This window comes from Lycium ferocissimum, chromosome 11 (genome assembly GCF_029784015.1).
Source record: "Lycium ferocissimum isolate CSIRO_LF1 chromosome 11, AGI_CSIRO_Lferr_CH_V1, whole genome shotgun sequence".
In the NCBI taxonomy this organism is placed as follows: domain Eukaryota; kingdom Viridiplantae; phylum Streptophyta; class Magnoliopsida; order Solanales; family Solanaceae; genus Lycium; species Lycium ferocissimum.
Genome location: NC_081352.1, coordinates 34,050,592 through 34,069,372, shown reverse-complemented (window position 1 = coordinate 34,069,372; position 18,781 = coordinate 34,050,592). Strand labels below are relative to the sequence as shown.

The window sequence follows — 18,781 nt, the reverse complement described above, 5'->3', positions numbered from 1 at the left end:
CAGACGCTCTACCTCTCTTGAATTTGGGTGACACTCAATCCCTCTTTTGTGTTAATCTTTCTATTTTTCTTTTTCTCTTTGAGTGAGTTTTGTGGGTTCTTTTCCAACTTTATAGGGATGAAGATATAAGTCTTTGATGCTAAATAAAGCTGTTGCAAGAAATAAAGAATCAACAAATAATTTGGGTTTATCAAATAATTCTTTCGTATGTTTGGTGTTTTTCCGAATGATGATCAACTCTCTTGCTCCAAGGCGTACGCGCTACAACAAAAACTATTGTGTAACTATATATTAGAAGTGTTCCAAAAGATTGAAGATCGGAGGCATAACCAGAATTTCAACTTTACAGGTTATATTACTAATATTACAGAATATTATCAATCGAGATAGAGAAATTAGGTGCATAGGTTTTGAATCCACATGCGAAGTAGTAAGCGATTCTACGGTCTCTTACATGAACAAGATTATGCTTTTTCATTTTATATCAGCATTAATGAAATTGCAGTTATTTGCTAGCAAAATATGTTGCAAATTTGTTCATATTTTCTAATTTTGAGTTTATTATTGCATTTTAAGAAATCCTAGATGAAGGGGATCAGCCTGATAATTGGTAAAAATATATATGCTTCCTACGTTTTTTTTTTTTTTTTTTTGGAGTTCTTAACCAAGGTTTTAAAAAAGGGGGGGGGGGGGGGGGGTGAGTACTAATCATGCTCTCTAAAAAGTTCAACCGAAGCTAAAAGAAAATTAAGAAAATTGTAATAATGATATTAATGAGTCCCATATTAAAAATCGTAATAAGAAATTTGAATTATAAACTCGCTAACCAATTTGCTTATCGAAGTGCTCTTTTAAAATTGAAGATACAAATAAGGGTAAGAAATGGAAATTGGATGTCAAAAGATTACTTTATGTACTAAAATTTAGTGATTGTGTTTTAGGAAAAGTAAAAATATTTTTTAAATTTGTTTCTCATGATGGAATTTATTCATTCTGGAGAGTTGAAGTGGCACTTCTTAGACCAAAGGCTTCTATTTTTTCTTTTCTTATTAAAGTCCATCTAAATATAAGTAATGATACTCACATTTTTATGCTATTTAATTTTATTTATGAAATCAACACTTGGTTGGATTCGAACAAGACAAGGCGACAATTGCTTCTATATAAAATTAGTAATCTTTTTCATTACTATATTCCAAAAGTCTCTAAATATAATTAGTAATAAGTATTATTATTTGCAATAACTAATAATGTTGTTTCCAAACTACATATATAATTACTAATCGTTTTTTCTCTATCCCGAAATTCCTAATACAACTAACATAATTTAACAATATTTACTTTTATGACCGCGCGAAGCGCGGATATATTCACTAGTATGATATAATGTGAAGTTAGTACAAGTTACAACCTTCCAACTCCCATATTTTTTTTATAACCTTGGTATCCCAGAATAGTCGTACTTTAATTAATATATTAAATACTTTTTTGTCTGCCGGTATATGTATCAAATAATTGTATCTAGCAAAGTTTGAAAAAAGTATATTTTTTTTTATTTAAATTTGAATTTGAAATCTCATAATTCTGGATCAATTCCTTGACCACTAAGCCGGTTTTAGGCAAGTCAAATAGTTTTTCTATTACTGTTCTTTTGAACTAATTTAGAGCTTTTTTTTTAATTGAGAAATAATGTGATTTAAGTACTTGTCATGAAAATGTAATGTCATACATTTTAAATAAAAGATAGGACTATACTTTTCTACTCTCACCTTATCCTACTTTGGAAATTGCTTCATAGGAGACAGGGAGTGTTATCTTCAAGTACATCATCATCAGTATTCAGTTCTGCATTTTATTTTATCTCAGAACTGAAAAAAAATGGTAACTCCAATTTCCATCCAATTCAATCCCTCAATTCTCTCATTTCCATCAAATCCTTCACAATCTATCAATACAAAAGCTCAATTCTTTCAATCCAATGATAAATTATTGCTCAAACAAAAGAACAATTCAACTTCCCGCCAATTTCTTCAACAACAAGTTTCATTGCACCAATTATCTTCAACTAGATTTGTAGCGTCAGCAGCAGCAACAGGTGTTGTTGATACAGTTGAAGATAAACTTCCAGCTGATATTCATGTTACTGAAACCCAAGAACCCAATTCCAGAGTAAGCTAATTTGTTTTTCTTATTGGATCTTTTTTATTTTTGCTTTCTTTTTTCAACCCCATGTTTTAATTCTTCACAAAGGTTTGATTTTTCGTGATAGTTTTCTAACTTAGTGACAACTCAGAATGGGTGGAACTAGAGTATGCTTATGGGTTTGGCCTAAGTCAGTAGCTTGGTTCATAGGCTATATTTGTCTTAAGAAATCCATTGAATATGTATAAATATATATATGTCTTAAACCATTGAATTTGTATAAATTATTACAGAGTAGTTTAGAATTCAGTAAGTTAAAAGAACTAGAATTCCAAACCCATAAGGTTCAAATCCTAGCTCCACCTGACAAGGGTAGGCCATTTGTTCTCTTTCTAGGACCCTTTTTTATTTTTTTATTTTGCTTTCTTTTTCAACCTCATGTTTTAGTTCTTCACAAAGGTTTGATTTTCGTCCTCACTCCGTTCGTGTCAGTTTTCACTTGTCTAGAGTCAGAAAATATGAACTTTGACAAAACATTTTAAAATGTACTTGAGAAGAATTGCAACTTATATAGTACATTTCATATAATTGTTGCATATTTAAATATTAGTTTTAATGTATTGAGTTGATATAATTTAATTTAGCTTCGAAGATTAATCAATTTGACTCTTAATAAGCGAAAAGTGTCACATAAATTGGGACTAGGAGAGTAACAACTTTCGAGCCTATTGACAAGTTTCTTTATTTTCTTTTTTCAACTTCAAATTTGTATTGGATTCTTATCTTGTGCATAATTGGTATTCTTTCTGAATGAACTTTTGTTTGTATATTTGTCAGCTACTTGCTAGGTCTTTGTATCTTTCCTGCAAAATTGGCAGGTTTTATCTTTCATCAAATTCAAACAGTAGCTATTGGCAATAGTTAAAGAGTCTGAAGACTCAGAATTTCCTGATTTTTGTCTTCTGTTGCAAATTGAATGTGTGATAACTAAAAAAGTATAAAATGCATTCCTGTAGTTAAAAATGGATTGTGGATCCATTACAAAGTGCTCCCAGTACATCCAGAAAAAGTCAAATTTGGGAATATGAGTTTAGCTTGATCCTATCTATAGTAATGAAGTACCCAAAGGATTGAATGTTCATATGTTTTTTTGCTTTAATTTCTTGAATGAAGTGTGTCATTATCACGGCCATCATATAACTTCAATTATTTTCTTTTCCGCAGGTCAGGTTGACTGTAGAAGTTCCAACTGTTGTATGCGAGGATTGCTATAGAAGTATCATAAAAGAGTTCATGAAACGTTCAAAGGTGCTAGATGAGAACTTTTTCTAATTTATTACTGTTGTTGCCAACGAGTTGGGTAGCCACACTCTATTTTTAAGCTAATTTACTGCCTTGAGGAGAAGACTATGACCTTTATGATTGTTCATGAATGTTGTTACATATGTTTTGAAAATTTTCATCTTATACTGGATGTCAATTCTGATTTTCCATGATCCATATCATTTACTGAGTATGATTTAGAATTCCATGTTAAATACTGGCAAAGTGCCTTCCTTTGAATCTGTCCCATCTCTGAATTCTAATTTACAGCTGTTATTGAAAGTAATTGAAGTATTTGGTCATATAATATTTGATTTACATGTTCAGGTTCCTGGATTTCGTCCTGGGAAGAATGTTCCAGAAGATATCCTCCTTGGCTTTATCGGGAAGCAAAATGTTCAAAAAGCTGCAGTTGAAGCTATTCTGAAAAGAACACTTCCACATGCCATGTCTTCGGTGCGTCATGCTATTTTTACCATTTATTAATCTTGTAATAGTTTAAGCTTCTCATCAATGTTGGAATGCCGGGCCAAAGTAGTGTCAGTGAATACAGTTTTGGCAGTTCTAGGAAGTAATTTTTGCATCTTGCTTTGCAAATATTTGATTGCTTATTAGTAATTATAGGGAAATTACATTGTTCTAATGAGCTTTCGACTTTCTTTGTTTGCTAACGTTGATGCATGCATGCTGTTAAACTGTAGGTTACTGGAAAGGCGTTTGAAGACTCCATCCGCATTGTGACCAAATTTGAGGACATGGAAAAGACTTACCTGTCTACGAATACCTTGAGGTTTGTTAAACACTCAAAAGTGGAAATAGTTGGTAACTTTATTTTCCACAGCTACTGATTTTTTCTGCTAAAATTGAGTGTTTCTTGATCTAGAGTTGATAAAATGACAAAATTGGTCCCTTATCTTTGATGGTAGGTTCGAAGTAGTCCCTTAAGTATCACCTGAGCAGTTTTGGTCCTTTAAGTTTGCTTAAAGTGAGCACTTTTGATCTCCGTATGATACTTACCAAAGATTATTAAATTTAACCAAAACTGTGAAAATAAAAAATATTTAGGGGAACACACATTAGAAAGTACAATTTTTGCAGTTCATATTATTTTTGGTATATTTCTAGAGTCTAGTCTAACTTTTCGAGCTGCAACTTCTGTTATTTTTTATCTATTTTTGTGCCTGGTGCAGTTGTTTATGTTGCAGCTCCTGGGATTTTGAATAAAATTTCTGGTGTTTCTGGTTAAATCATCTTCTTTTGTCACAGTTCGGTAAATATCTTACAGAGGCCAAAATTGCTCACTTTTGACAAACTTAAAGGACCAAAACTGCCCAGGTGATAGAGTTGCTAGTTCCTATGAAACACTTCTTTAAAATTGAAAGGTGAGAAGAGTTTGATCTAGTTAAATATTAGTACAGTATCTACAGCCTTTGGGAAGATATGTCACTTTCAGATTCTGGTCAACTTGACAAAATCATATATGCTGTGGCCTATTGCCATGAAAAGGGAGGCAGTTCTTGACCTGTTATTACTGATGGTTATAGGTATGATGTGGTTGTTGATGTGGCTCCTGAAATCAAGTGGAAACCTGACGACGCATACAAGAATCTTAAGGTGGTTGTTGAGCTTGACAGTGATATGGATGCTCAGCGAGTTTCAGAAAAAGAGTTTATAAAGCGTCACAAGTCTCTCGGTGCATTGAAAATTGTTACGGACAGGGGTTTACAGGTATCACAATCCTCAGATAATACTGTTTACAGGAATATATTCAATAAAAGTTGTTTCTTCTTCCTAGCATACTCAATTACAAAGTATTGATCATATCGGTGTTGCTTTGTCCAATTTCTGTGCATTTGGCGTAAACTTTGGAGGTTAAAGTCCAGAGACAAACATAAATGTTAACTGTTCAAAAAAAAAAAAATCCAGAGACAAACATAAGCAATTGAGACGGATTTTCTTTTATGCATAATATTTGTTTACCATAAGTGTCCAAAAAAATTCCAGGTTGGTGATGTTGCAGTGATTGACGTAACAGCAACTACGATTGAGCAGGATGGATCAGATGCTAAAAACATACCAGCTGCAGAGAGTAAAGGTCTAGTATTTGTTTGATAAATTATTTGTAATCAAATTGCTGTCTACCAAGTAGGTTTTTACTTTCTTCTGTGAATTATATGACTGAAGTTTTTCAAGTTCCACTTGCTCCAACTTTTGGATTATGTAAGTTGCTTCTCTTAAGTGTTTGAGCTGATTGTATTCTATATCTATGGTTCAGGTTTCAATTTTGATACAGAAGAGGGAGATAATGTCCTTCCCGGTTTTCGTGACGCAATTGTTGGTATTAAACGTGGTGAAACGAAGTCATTCCCTTTGGTATTTCCAGACTCATGGAAACAAGAAGATCTTCGTGGTGTTCATGCTCAATTCACTGTGAGTTCCTATGCCACCTGATTAAAGAATTCAAGTGAAGTCAATGTCATGTAAATAGTAATGTTTTCTTTAATTTTTTATCATCTCGCTTTCCTTCTAGACAAGATTTCCTTCTCTCCTTTGGTGCATTCCCTGTCTCGCTGCCTCATGTTATTGTCAGCTACTAATACTTCTACAACAACAACAGCAATAACGCCTCAGTCCAAGACAAGCTGGGGTTGGTCTTATGTAGGGGTGTCAAATAGGCAGGTCAAAACCGGCTGAGTTAATAAATGGGTTGGGCTTAAATGGGCTAAAAGCGGGTCATAACCCAACCCGCCTAATTTCTTTGAAGTTTTAATTTCTTTGTTTGTTCTTTTATAATTTCTTAAGTACCTAATAAAACTATTTTTTCCTTTATTATGACTATATACAACATATCAAATGAAAAAATGTCTTTTTGAAAATATTTTGACAAGGTTTCTCATGGGTCAATTCTTTGTACAGGTTTGGGGGGTCATGTTTTTATGGGCTAATTTTGCCACCCTAATCATATGGATCTGTAACTATAGAGAAGAACTGCATAATCTTGCTGGTCATTTGAAATTGATTTGTAATCTAGTTTTGAATTTTTAACTCTTAGCTGTGGGACATTTTCCCGTCATCTGCATAAGGATTTCCCTTGGTGTTTCTAAGCAATTCCTCGACCATTTTAAGGCTGATTGGTCGGGGTTCTTTTCTGAGATCACTTCAAGTTTTTCACTTTTTTGTCGAATTAGGTGGAGGGGGGAAGAAACCTGTTTGTAGATGATTAATACGTACGATTAAGCTTCTTAATTTAAGTCCTCCTTTCTGTTTTTTTTTTCATCAGGTTGATTGTAAAGAACTGTTCTACAGAGATTTGCCCGAGTTGAATGACTCGATTGCTGAAAAGCTTCTTCCAGGATGCAGCTCCATTGAGGAGGTGAAAACTACTATTTTTCTCATACGTGCAGAGGCTTACAGGAAAACAATTTATTTTCCTGAATCACATAGTAGTTGAGGACATTAAATTTTCTGTTACATAATTTACAGGTCAAGCAAGCGTTGCTACAAAGATGTCTCGAAGTTGAACAGGCAGCTAAAGACCAAGCAACTGATAATGCCATCCTTGACCAGCTATACAAGGTTTCCTTACATTTCCTTTTTACTATTCAGCAGTCGCATATGTATAGCAAATAAAAACGTGCAACCCGTGCTGGCCCATGTGTTGTTTGATTGGCAAGTTTCTTCTCATCAGCCAATTCTTGCAAATCACAAGCGGGTTGGGCTGAATTTGGGCGGGTCAAATGAGGGTGAGTTAATAAATGGGCGGCTTATTGACCCGCCCAAAAGTTACTTGGGCTTAAATGGGCTAAGTGGTGGGTTATAACCCAACCCGCCCAACTCTTATTAAGTTTTAATTTATTTGTTTGTTTTTTTATAAAATTTCTAGTACCTAATAAAACTATTTTTTTCTTTTTTAGGGCTATATATAACTATCAAATAAAAAACAGTATCTTTTTCAAAATATTTTGACAAGATTACTCATGGGTCAATTTTTATTTATAATTTTTTTTTAAATTACAAAGGGGGGGAAGGGGAAATGGGGGAGCGGATTACAATGTGGGGATTCAAACCCTCACTAACAAGGTGAAAGTTCAGGTAGCCAACCAACTGAGCTACTAAATCCCTACCATGGGTCAATTTGGGATACATATCTGCCCAGTTTTTTGGTGGGCTGACATAGGCTGAGCTAATAAATGGGCAGGTCAATGACCAGCCCAAATTTGGGCGGGTCATGTTTTCATGGACTAATTTTGTCATCCCAACCTACCTTTATTAGATTATTGTTAATTAACCTTTTTTTAGTATGAATTTATGACATTGTCTCTTATTCTCTAGATGGTTGAAGTTGAAATTCCTCAATCTCTCTTCCAAGAGCAAGGGAGACAACTCTATGGAGCTCAACTTTTACAATTGCAGGTCAGATCTGCATTGACCAATCAGTTATCTGTCCATTTATAGACTTCTATGCATGCTCTCATATGAATTATTATCTTTGTTTAGGCAAATATGAAACTGAACGAACAGCAGCTGGCATCGTTATCAAGCCCAAGGGCTGTGAATGAGTTCCTTGAAACACAAAAAGAAAATATAACAAGTATCATAAAGCAAAATTTAGCTGTTGGTGACATATTTACACGTGAAAATTTGCAGGTACATTCTTTATGTGATATATTATCCACCTATCAAAATATCCTTAATCATTTTTTTGTTAATTTTAATGCTTTAGTATTTCCTTCTATTTGGCCCTTTAAAGTTTCTAAAAATTATTACTCGTAGATTTACTGATCATTAGTCATTTCCTGGACTTTGCAGTTTTCAACAGAGGAGTTAGTGAAGGAGGTTCAAAACTCAATTCAAGAATTCCAACAGCATCAACAGGAGTATGATGAGGACCGAGTTAAGCAACAGGTTGGAACTTAACTGAATCATCTGACAATTACCTGTTAGATATTGTTGACTACAGAATCTCAAGCGATTTGATCATAATAGAGACACGGAGACTATCTTAACAAAAAGTACACAAGTTTAAGCAAGTGTTATGTTGGTTCTCCATATTAAGAAAATTGCATAGTCTGATGGTGCTTGAATATTAACCAGGTACAAGAGGTACTTGAAGGGGCTAAGGTACTTGAATGGCTAAGGGAAAATGCAGAGATTCAGTACATAACTAGGTGAAAAGACATAGATGTTCAATCTTCCAAGAAAGGATAAATTTTGACTTATTTTGATGCTTCTGAGAACTCTGTGGCCAAATGATCAAAGAATATTGGCAACTGATGCGGCCAAATGCTTCAAGCAAGTTTCAGACTTACAGTGCTGCCCGATAGTTGGGTTGGGTTGAAGGAGCTTCTCAAAATCCGAGCATCTTTTTTGAACAGATGCAATTTCCAGGTTGATGAATCGCCCTGATTTCCATATTGCATTCTAAAAAGTCACCGTTTTAAAGTTGGTGAACTGAAACTACATGTATTTTGAGAGGCACTCTAAAGCTGTTTATTTGTATACATTTGCACCGATTCATTATTAATTCAAACCTTCCTTTTACCTAGTCTGAGCGTACTTGTGCTTGTTAGATTATGAGATTAAGCAATTTATGTATCTGCTAGTATCTGAAGCACCCCATATTATTTAAGGTTGATCTTGGCAAGTAAGCAAGTAAGCATACTAATCACAGTAAATCGGTGCAAAACTCTCTGACAATTAGTTTAAGAAGAGAAACTGTGCAGAAAGGGACACCCCAGATATCTCTACCAATAAGAAATACTTCGTGCAAAATTGATGACACTGTTCAATAATTTTCCATCTGCCTCTGCCTAAAAATCTGGCCTAGCCTATAGTAAAGTGCTTTCTGATCCTCAAAGTTGAGATTCCTTACTATCTGCAATAGACAAATAATTCAGTTATAGATAAATTATCCACAGGGTATTCAAGATCTTCCATTAGTTCACTTCTTTTATCATTAGCAGCTGTTGACTATAGAATCAATTATTACCTGATCTAAAATCATGTCAACAGAGTAGTCTTGAGGAACAAATGACTGGTAGTAAATGTAGACAAATATTGCCATCACCATCTGCACAGACATAACACTGCCTTACCTTAGCTTACACATTTTTGACCTTCAAATTAGAGAAAGTAATTTGGGGTCCACAAAAACAATCAAGTAAATGCTTCAACTCTCTATCATGTTGGCAAATATTTTAAGGTGAACCGAAACATTTTACCTGGCAATCCATTCTATCAGTGAAACCGCCGTGTCCAGGAATATAGTAGCCAAAATCCTGGACGATTCGACATAAATGAAGGAAATGAGTGACTAAAAAGTACAAAGATAATATTCAATTTCCAAAAAAGAACTGTACAGACCTTGATGTTAAAGGCTCTCTTGAAACCACTAGCAAAAAATCCTCCAAACGGAGCGATTATAGATGCAAATAAACCTAGGCATAAAGCATGCCATTGCACTGGAAGTATTGATATCTCCTTCAGAGGGAACTGTAAGATTTCACTAAATGATAGTAATGAGTATGTAAGTTCTGTAAGCAACAGAGCAATTTCAAGTTAAATGTAGAGAGCTAGCTGAGGAAGTTTACGACATTTGCTTAGTGCTAGATGAGGGACTATCAGTACAATTTTGTAGAATAGTGTTTTCACAAAACTGATGATGACATGACTTGAGCTTAAATGAAACAGACGTGACAATTCATATAGCGACCCTAACTTGTTTGGGACTGAGGCCTAGTTTCGTAATTTTAATTTTTGTCAAAGAGGGAACTTCAGTTGATATACATTCCGGCAAAGCTATTGGTGGGAGATAGCAGGTACCCAGTAACGGTTGAATTAGTCGAGGCGTAAGCAAGCAGGCCCAAATACCACGATATCGGGAAAAAAAATCATAATTTTTACAGAAAGGAATTAGTGATGCATACTCACCCATCGAAGCGATCCAGCTATAGAATAGTATTCTGGCTTGAATAGAGGACCAGGATCACACTGAAGCCAACCAGTCGATAGATCCTGTATTTACTTTTTTAGATTGTTGATCATCGAGAATTGTACTCGATATCTTTCTTTAACTTGATAGATAAAATATCTCACCTTTCTTGGACATGTCAACCATTGGAAACGTCCGAGGACATTTGCAAACTGCATAGAAGCTGAAAATTTCAATTATACAAAACTCACATTTTGTTAGAGTAGTTTACATTAAAAAATTCTGTGTATGCAATTGTAGAAAGAGTAGGGAAGATCAAGCAACAAGCCAAACACCACCTAAACACATGCCAAATGTATAGATATAAACATTTGAAATCTCATGAGAAGTCAACTCCCTAGCACAGAAGCTTAAAGAATCAAAATGCTTGGATTTAAGCAAGTATATACAACAACTAAAAGCAGTGGAACAAGAACAGAACAAGCTCAAGTCCCGCGTCTGTTACCAATAGCCCGTTTGGCCAAGCTTCTAGAATCTGCTTTCTTTGAAAAAGTATTTTTTGTCAAAAGTGCTTTTCGGAAACTACTTTTGGAGATTAGTAGTTTATGTTTGACTAATCAAATTGAAAAACACTTTTGTCAATATTAAAATATCAATTTGCGCTGCCAAGGTTCCAAAAGTGCTTCTGGGAAAAACTAATTTTTTTCAGGTTCTAAAAAACAACTGCTGCTACTGTTTTTTCCCAAACGCCTAGTCAAACACCTCAACTCTCTAAAATAACCACTTTTCACTATGCAGAAGCTTGGCCAAACAGGCCTCAGAGTCTTGGATATAATGACAAAAACTACTTCCACCTCGACCAAGTGTAAGAAAAATTAAGCATTTGGAAGTCCTGAAAAGGTGCTGCTGACCAGGAAAGCTGTTATCATGGTGGCAATAGATGCTCCAATGAAGCCTTCCCATGTCTTCTTTGGAGACAGCTTGATTAAAGGAGTCTTACCGAAGAAAAAACCAAAGAAATAAGCTGCTACATCGTTCATAGCTATAAGTGATGCTGGAAGAAGGAACCTGCAACAGTAGAATTAAATGTTTATGCACTCTACAGTAAACAAAACAACCTAATTCCACGATAATTAACATTATCTCTAGCAAAAAAAATTGATAGTTCATGCATCTTTTTCAATTGATATAAACCAAAGGAGCATTTAGGCATAAACAGGAGTAAACAATATGCATATCATTACATATCGACTTCCTGAGTATATTACCAGAAAATGCCTTCAAATATGTTGGCAACAGTAAAAGAGGATTGAGTGAAGACCACAAATAGAATCATGTGCGTCCATGCATACTGACCAAATTGATACTTGTACGTCTTCTTCTTTAACGTTAGTATGAACCAAACAAGTCCTACAAATACAAATGAGCATCATATAATTAACATCTCGTTAAAAAGCTTGTGATAAAGAATAGGTATCAAAGAAATATGTTATCCCAAGTGATGAATGAAATTACAAGGCTATAAAAGACAGACTGTAGAAATCAAAATTTATTGTATCGAACTGTTTTAGGAAGATGAACGAACCTGCAATATAAAGAAAATAGCAAAAGAACATCTGATACTTTATGACCTTGCTTACTAGCTTATGGGAGAATTGATCTATAGTTGCAGTATTCACAAGCTGTTGGCTTAGTATGCGTCCATATACAAACAACATGCCCGTGAAGAAAAAGTACCTGATCGTACAATGTAAAATGCATACTCTCTAGTTATATATCCATTTTGAGTTGTCAAAATCATGGTTAATTAAGAACAGGGGAATTCTTACCAATTTAGTAGCCTAAATCCAGGAAGACACCTTTCTTCATCCGTTCGTCTAAGTAGGTTGAACAGCTCGGAGGTCATGATGATTTGGATGACAACGACCATTGCACAAATATACAGATGACCCAAGTATAGAATGATGATGATGCCTATGAGCATCCATAGAGAAGAATACGTGCGAATCCACATAGTTCTATATTTGTTTTGATCTTCTAATTTGCTTAGCACGGGAAATATCTGAAATGGAAGAACCACGTTCAACTTCTCTAACCAAATAAACACAAAATGTGGCAGAGTAAAACTCATTATCTTCCATCTAATCAGCTTAATAAATCGATTAAATCAGCAGTGGGCTACCAAATCCAATTCATATCTCCTCACCAATAAGATTTATGGGGAAAACGAAAAAGAAACAGAAGGTAACATAAGCAGGGCATTTAGCTTAGCAGTGGTAATCATAATGAAATCAATTTAGCAATACTATCATATAAGATTTCTACAAGTTAACCAATGCATCGTGTAGTAACGAGGAAACATCAACACGCAAAACTTGTAAATGAATTCTCTTAAAGAGATGCCAAGATCAATGGACATTCAGGGGTCGTCAAAGTTACCAAATTTTGTCAATATGTTGTCTTCAGCTAAAGGACACTTAACACTGAGTGCAAAAGGAAGACAATGGGCAAATCTTAGTTGTGGAAGATTCATCAAAAGCAACATTTTAAGGCTACTATTGCAACATTTGTTGAATTTTTAGCATCTAAATTTATTAGCAGACCTACAACTTACAAGCAATCCAGATATGTACAATCAGTACCTCCTAAAACCACGATGATAAGTAAAGACACTCAGTGCCCCTTAAAATAAGTTCTCACATTTTAATTGCTTCTCTTCTTGTTCTTTTCATTTGTCACTTTTTTTTCTTTTTTGAAGAATTAAACTAAATAGTCGCCTACTCAACCGCTTAAATCAAACATAGCCGGCAGATGTATAATATATGTATAATATGTGTATAACTATGTATAATATGTGTATAACTATGTATAATAAATGGTATAATCTACGTATACCGGCTAGGAAAGTAAACAGTAAATCTTTCTGCTATTTGTTTAAAGAAAAGATCAAAGAAGTTGCTATACCACCTCCTGCGTACGTCTACGCCGAATTCGAGTAGGTGTTGATGGTGATGAAGGCATCATATGCTCCTGCATTCTTCTTTCTCAAACAAATGATATATTAATTATGAACAAATCTAGAAACTAAACGAAATATTTGTAAAGCAATATGCAGAATGAAGCTGTAACGCTGAGGTGATCACTTGTGTAAGTTATTAGTCACAGAGTTAGTTGTTAATCTCTTGGAATCACAAGCTACCTTACAATTAATTAAACCAGTTTTAGATCATGAAAAATGGCGATCTCTAGCTGCTAATCTATCGCTAAGGTGTAATGAAATACAATTGAGCATAATTTTTTTTAACGAAATGGTAGCCCTTTGTGAAAAAACTTTGTCCGCTTCAATTGCCTATTACTGTTGGTCTTTTCATAGCCACGTGGCACCCCATCCAAGAAATAAAAGAATGGATTTTTCTTTAAACCATATAAGTATCTATTGTAGTTACTCCGTCAAACCCAATTTATGTGATATTTTCATTTTTCAATAGTCAATTTAATTAAATTTTAAAATTAAATTTGGTCAGATTAACTCAATATTTAAGATTAAAATTTATATATTTGAAAACTATATTACTATAAGTTTCATCTTTTCTCATATAAATTGTTATATCCCGCACTTTTGTACGTCGGGACGTTTCGAGCTAATTATGAAAAGTTAAGGACAAGACTATTTAGAGACGCAAAGTTGAGAATTTTAACCACGATTTTATTTTAAAGCATAAGTTGCTTGTTAATTTGTTGGAATGGGATAGTAAGAAAAACGTGGGGTCGAAAGTGGAATTATGGAAACGAGTGTTTCATGAAATATGGAGCCAAAGTGAAGACTTGGAGAATTAATTTTCATGAAATTAAAAAGCCATGTGACTTGCACATGACTAGTGGACCATGACACTTATATTATAAGATGACTTAGCTAACATTTAGTCATCTTCATAACTCTAGAAAGATGAAGAAACATGGAGAAAAACAAAGAGGGAATTTTGTTCGGTTCAAGGGGTGGCGAATTTGGCCATGGAGATTTCACCACAAAAAATTATTTTCTTCCATGTGTTTCCACTCTTTGGAAGGTGCTAAGTAACATGAGGTAGTTGTTGAATTGAGCAAAGTTCTTATTCTTGTGAAACTTCACCATGGCCGTATGAACAAGTAGAAGGAAGAAGGTAAGTTCCAAGTCTCTTTTATGTGTTATGCATGATTTGTTGATGTTGTAGTACGTAGAAATGAATGAAAAACATGAAGATATAGATGTTGAAGTTGGACCGTGGATGATGATTGTTGGCCGTGCATATGTGTGTGTTGTGTAGGAGTGGTGAGTAATTGAATTCAACATGTTTATGTGTTGTTGTGATGTGTAGAAAATGAATGAAACTCATGGAATGTTGTGTGTTATGGAGTGGCCGAATAGGGGCTGCTTGGTGTGCATGAAATGAGCTAATGTTATTTGGTGTTTTGGTTGTTGTCGTCATGCTTTATATGATGTAAAAATGAAGTTGAATGATCCCAAGTTGAAGCTAAAACCGTGTGGGCTGATTTAGGAATTAATATGGCTTTAATGTGGTTTCTTGAATTTGTATGAATAATGATGTTAAGGTATGGTTTGTTGATGTAGTTTATGAATTCGGAAGGAGAAAATGTGTTGTTGAGATCCCAGTGTAGTTGATGGATTTCGGGTAAGTTAACTTGTTGTTTGAGTTGTTTGAACATTATATGGGTTCCTTGGGATGTTCCTAAGACGTATTTGAATGGCCTCGGATTATTATTGGCATACGTAAGCATTGATGATAGTTTGAATACATGAAGTTGAATTGAACATAATTGAAATGTGTTGGAATATTCGAAGGAAAGTTATTGACATTATAAGGTATTTTGGAATGGATTGTTAATGTTGTTGGAATGGTTGTTGATGTCGTTGTTGAAGAATTGGCCGAGTTTAATTCTCGGGGTGGTGTATTTATAGAGGAAGTCTTTGCCGAAATTTCGGTAGACAATTATTAACCCAAAATTGGGATTTCAAGTCTCATGAATAGTAACGGGTAAAAGTGACCATTTGCAGATTTTTGACGAAACGGGATTGGAGTTTTGGCAAGCGTAAAGGACAAGAAAGGTATGTAAAGCCTTCTATTTTCTTTTCATGGCACGACATAGATGTGTTAGCTTCGAATTCAACTCTTGGAGTCGCTCCTATCTCTCGGAATCTACATAAAAAATTGAGCCTTTTTTCATTCAATGAAATTGAACTCAACAAGGCTACAATTGACTAGATTGTTTTTAGACATTTAGAATTTGTACAAATTTAGTCCGGTCACTCTAAAACACTTTCTAATGACATTATGAGGTTCAACGAACGTGATTTAAGTACGCCACCTCATTTGACCCGAGGTGGGCCCACTACTTCCGGTTTTACCCTTTTGTGTTTATGACTCATCTTCGAGCGGATTTAGAGGAAACGTTTTAACTACTCCTCTATTGGTTACTTAAAATCGTTTTAAATACTCCGTTAAGTCCTATAATGTGTTCTGATATGTATCACGAATCCGAACGTTCTGTTCCGACATAACCCTCCGTGAGGTCCGAAAGGTACGTGCTATGACTCCGTCCGTTTTCATTGACTTGATTTGTTATTCGATCTGCCTCATCGAGTCTCTGGATATACATATGTTATTTTTATTGCATTAGTTTCTCACTACTCCACTCGTGGACGCCTCAATGTTTCCCACCGAGCCGGGCCGGAGGATATGTTCTCAAGCGTATTTCTCTGCATTGTTCGCCGCGCCCCGATGTGAGAAGGTGGTATATACGTACATGGGTTGTGGTGTATGATGTGCCATGTACGCTTATCTTCGATATACGTTGATTATGTTCGATGTGGCCACTTGGTATGTTACGATCTGTTTCGGAGATATTCCTTGCTCTGAAGTATGATGTGTTTTGGCGCGGGACAGAAGGGAGCGCCTCTGTTCTGTTCACCGAGCCCCATAGCGGGGCCGGCTTTGCATATGTTTTTGCGTACGCATCACTTATGATTTCGATACGCATTTTTGATTACCTATGTACCTCGTTTGCTTTACGCACATTCTTTCGATTTTAGTTTTACTTATTATAGTCTACGCTTTACATATTCAAGACATTTTCATCGACCCCCTTTCTTCGGGGTGCGTTTCGTGCACGCAGTACGAACGTACGAGTTGTTGATTATTTGCTTAGGTTATTTGCTGTTTGCTGAAGTGCTCCTTTGTCCGGAGCCCGTATTTTGGTATAGACTTTTCGTTACATTTGTACATATTTATTCGGGTACGACGGGGCCCGTCCCGTCATATGATTACGTTTTGTTCCGTAGAGGTACGTAGACATGTGGTGTGGGTTACGTATATGTTCGTGAGTTTTGCGTACGATTATAGCTTATCTATATGTTGTAACGCCTTATCGGCCTTCGTGCGCTATATGTGACTCGATTAAATGATTGTTTCCGTTTACTTTTAATATTTTGCTAATTTAGGATAAGGTACGTGTAAGTGCCCAGCTAGGGTACGAGTCGCGGCCTACGGAGTTGGGTCGTGACATAAATTTGGTGAAAAATACATCTTAATATATTAGTCAAAGTTCATGCAGTTTGAATCTTGCAAAAAATATCACATAATAGAGGGAGTATATATTTTGCTGTCTTTTGCAAACACAATTAAAAAGAAATATAATCCAAAGTAGTAACCATAGTCAGGAAGGTAGCAATGCACCCCAAGCAAGTTCCATCATGCACTCACGTGAAACATAGTATCTTATTTCGCTTTCGGTTGCCTGTCTGGTAAGAATTAATTTCCTTATCTTGTCATGGCTTTTCTATTTCCGTTATTTGGATAAAAATTTACTCGCGCTTCATATTTACTGTAACTAAGTGATAAATTAAATAATTTAGTCTTAATAGTATGTATAAAAACTTGTGACATCTATTATTGAATTAATATAAATATTGGGTGCAATGGGTTTCGGCTGAATTCAATAGTTTTTGCTTAAATAATATATTTGTGTTAAGAAATTCATTAAATGTGTACTCATATTAATTTAGAACTCAATTATTAGCACTTAAATTATCATTCTAAAATTTTGATTCCATAAAATTGAAATTCTAGCTCCTGATTGTGACATTGATATATATATTATTTATCAACCTTAAATAGTGAATATAATTAAGCAAAAGTCATAATCTGAGGAGCAAATTCGATCTTTCGGAAATTAACGTGTAAGGCTGCATTTCATTCCACGTGACATATACAACAAGAATTGAGGCAATAATATATATAGATAATTTTATTTTGCTTATTTTTGCCCTTTAACATCGTAGAGGGTGCTCTTATAGATTATTATTTCAGTTAGTGTACGGAGTATTTTATACGTCCCATATTTTTTAATCTAAACTCGATCTCCAAGGTAAAGATTAATGTTTTCAAGAGGAATTGGACAATCTTTAAATAAAAGTGTAAATATATGGCACTTCAGGACCAAAAAATTCTGCAAGTTTCTCATTTCAACTTCTTTCAGCAGATAATCTATTTCTTTTGAAAACTCTTCAAGAGTTTCAATAATTCTCAATTCATCAACTTGCACTAACCAATATGACAGTTTTTGACTTTCACAAAGACAAAAGGATAAATAGAGTCATTTGTGCCCTTAGTCAGTAAATATTCATTAAGATGATAAAATCGCGTTCACCTTGCTTAACTTAATTCATATAAGAATTATGAATAAATTTCTACAACTTGTATATCTTCTGCATTTAAAATTCTTCGGGAATTTTCATATAAATTTTGTCAAGTGACAATATTTATCAAAATGATGTGATATCTTCGGTGTATGCGATCTGGCAGGTCCAATAAGCTTTACGCTTAGCAAGATGCGTCATTTCACTTGATAATAATTTCTATGTTAGTATGCTTTAATAGGCGTAGAATTTAAATCCTCGCAATCTTTTACAATATTGCGCTATATTGTACCAAAGATTTTGTCAATGATATATCATTTATATCGGTTCGCAATATGACATAACTTATTGAGATCTCATCACTTTCATTATTTTAGGTACCTAAACCTCTCGCGAGGTTTAATGAAGTGTTATGTCGAAGGCTCTTCAAGCACATTGCCTCCTTATAATGATCATTGATCATTTGCTCCTCTTTGTTTTCAATGATTATTGCGTTTGGAACCGATTAGTCTACCACGCTTTTATGCATGTCTGTAGACTCGTCCTTCGGGACATGAATTTAATAGGAGCATTTTATTTGAAATTAGAAATTAATTTTGGGTCGGCAAATGCTTGGCATTTGAGTTGAATTATCTTTTGAATGAGGATCACACTAATGATAATTCATAACATATTCTCATTTGCTTATTCTC

At 34.7% G+C, this 18,781-nt stretch overlaps 2 protein-coding genes across 3 annotated transcripts; one reads left to right on the top strand and one right to left on the bottom strand.

Annotated features, from left to right (window-relative positions):
• The first annotated feature begins 1,744 nt into the window (after positions 1–1,744).
• LOC132036044 (trigger factor-like protein TIG, Chloroplastic) lies at positions 1,745–9,010 on the top strand. Its single transcript, XM_059426265.1, has 13 exons — positions 1,745–2,169; positions 3,367–3,450; positions 3,793–3,921; positions 4,167–4,255; positions 5,010–5,193; positions 5,470–5,560; positions 5,741–5,895; positions 6,746–6,838; positions 6,949–7,041; positions 7,798–7,878; positions 7,963–8,112; positions 8,275–8,370; positions 8,560–9,010. The coding sequence occupies exons 1-13, from the start codon at positions 1,879–1,881 to the stop codon at positions 8,635–8,637; spliced, it is 1,614 nt and encodes a 537-aa protein (XP_059282248.1). The 5' UTR covers positions 1,745–1,878; the 3' UTR covers positions 8,638–9,010.
• A 103-nt stretch (positions 9,011–9,113) lies between these two features.
• LOC132036045 (phosphatidate cytidylyltransferase 3-like) lies at positions 9,114–13,780 on the bottom strand. Of its 2 annotated transcripts, none has more exons than XM_059426266.1 (11): positions 13,361–13,780; positions 12,226–12,458; positions 11,982–12,133; positions 11,665–11,806; positions 11,308–11,464; positions 10,561–10,608; positions 10,396–10,479; positions 9,829–9,957; positions 9,687–9,743; positions 9,455–9,535; positions 9,114–9,340 (listed from the first exon to the last, which is right to left on the bottom strand). In XM_059426266.1, exons 1-11 carry the CDS (start codon positions 13,430–13,432, stop codon positions 9,251–9,253), a joined length of 1,245 nt encoding a protein of 414 aa, XP_059282249.1. In that variant the 5' UTR covers positions 13,433–13,780; the 3' UTR covers positions 9,114–9,250. The 2 variants fall into 2 exon arrangements, with proteins under 2 accessions (XP_059282249.1, XP_059282250.1); XM_059426267.1 differs by having other exon boundaries at positions 13,364–13,780.
• Between the last annotated feature and the right edge of the window lie 5,001 nt (positions 13,781–18,781).

Excerpts from the sequence above, each read along its gene's own strand:
- LOC132036044 (XM_059426265.1), top strand. The coding sequence starts at position 1,879 with ATGGTAACTCCAATTTCCATCCAATTCAATCCCTCAATTCTCTCATTT. Across the intron at positions 3,922-4,166 it reads TTCCACATGCCATGTCTTCG|GTTACTGGAAAGGCGTTTGA; the intron begins GTGCGTCATGCT and ends GTTAAACTGTAG. Across the intron at positions 5,194-5,469 it reads TTACGGACAGGGGTTTACAG|GTTGGTGATGTTGCAGTGAT; the intron begins GTATCACAATCC and ends AAAAAATTCCAG.
- LOC132036045 (XM_059426266.1), bottom strand. The coding sequence starts at position 13,432 with ATGCAGGAGCATATGATGCCTTCATCACCATCAACACCTACTCGAATT. Across the intron at positions 11,807-11,981 it reads CTATTTTCTTTATATTGCAG|GACTTGTTTGGTTCATACTA; the intron begins GTTCGTTCATCT and ends TTGTATTTGTAG. Across the intron at positions 11,465-11,664 it reads ATATTTGAAGGCATTTTCTG|GTTCCTTCTTCCAGCATCAC; the intron begins GTAATATACTCA and ends CTACTGTTGCAG.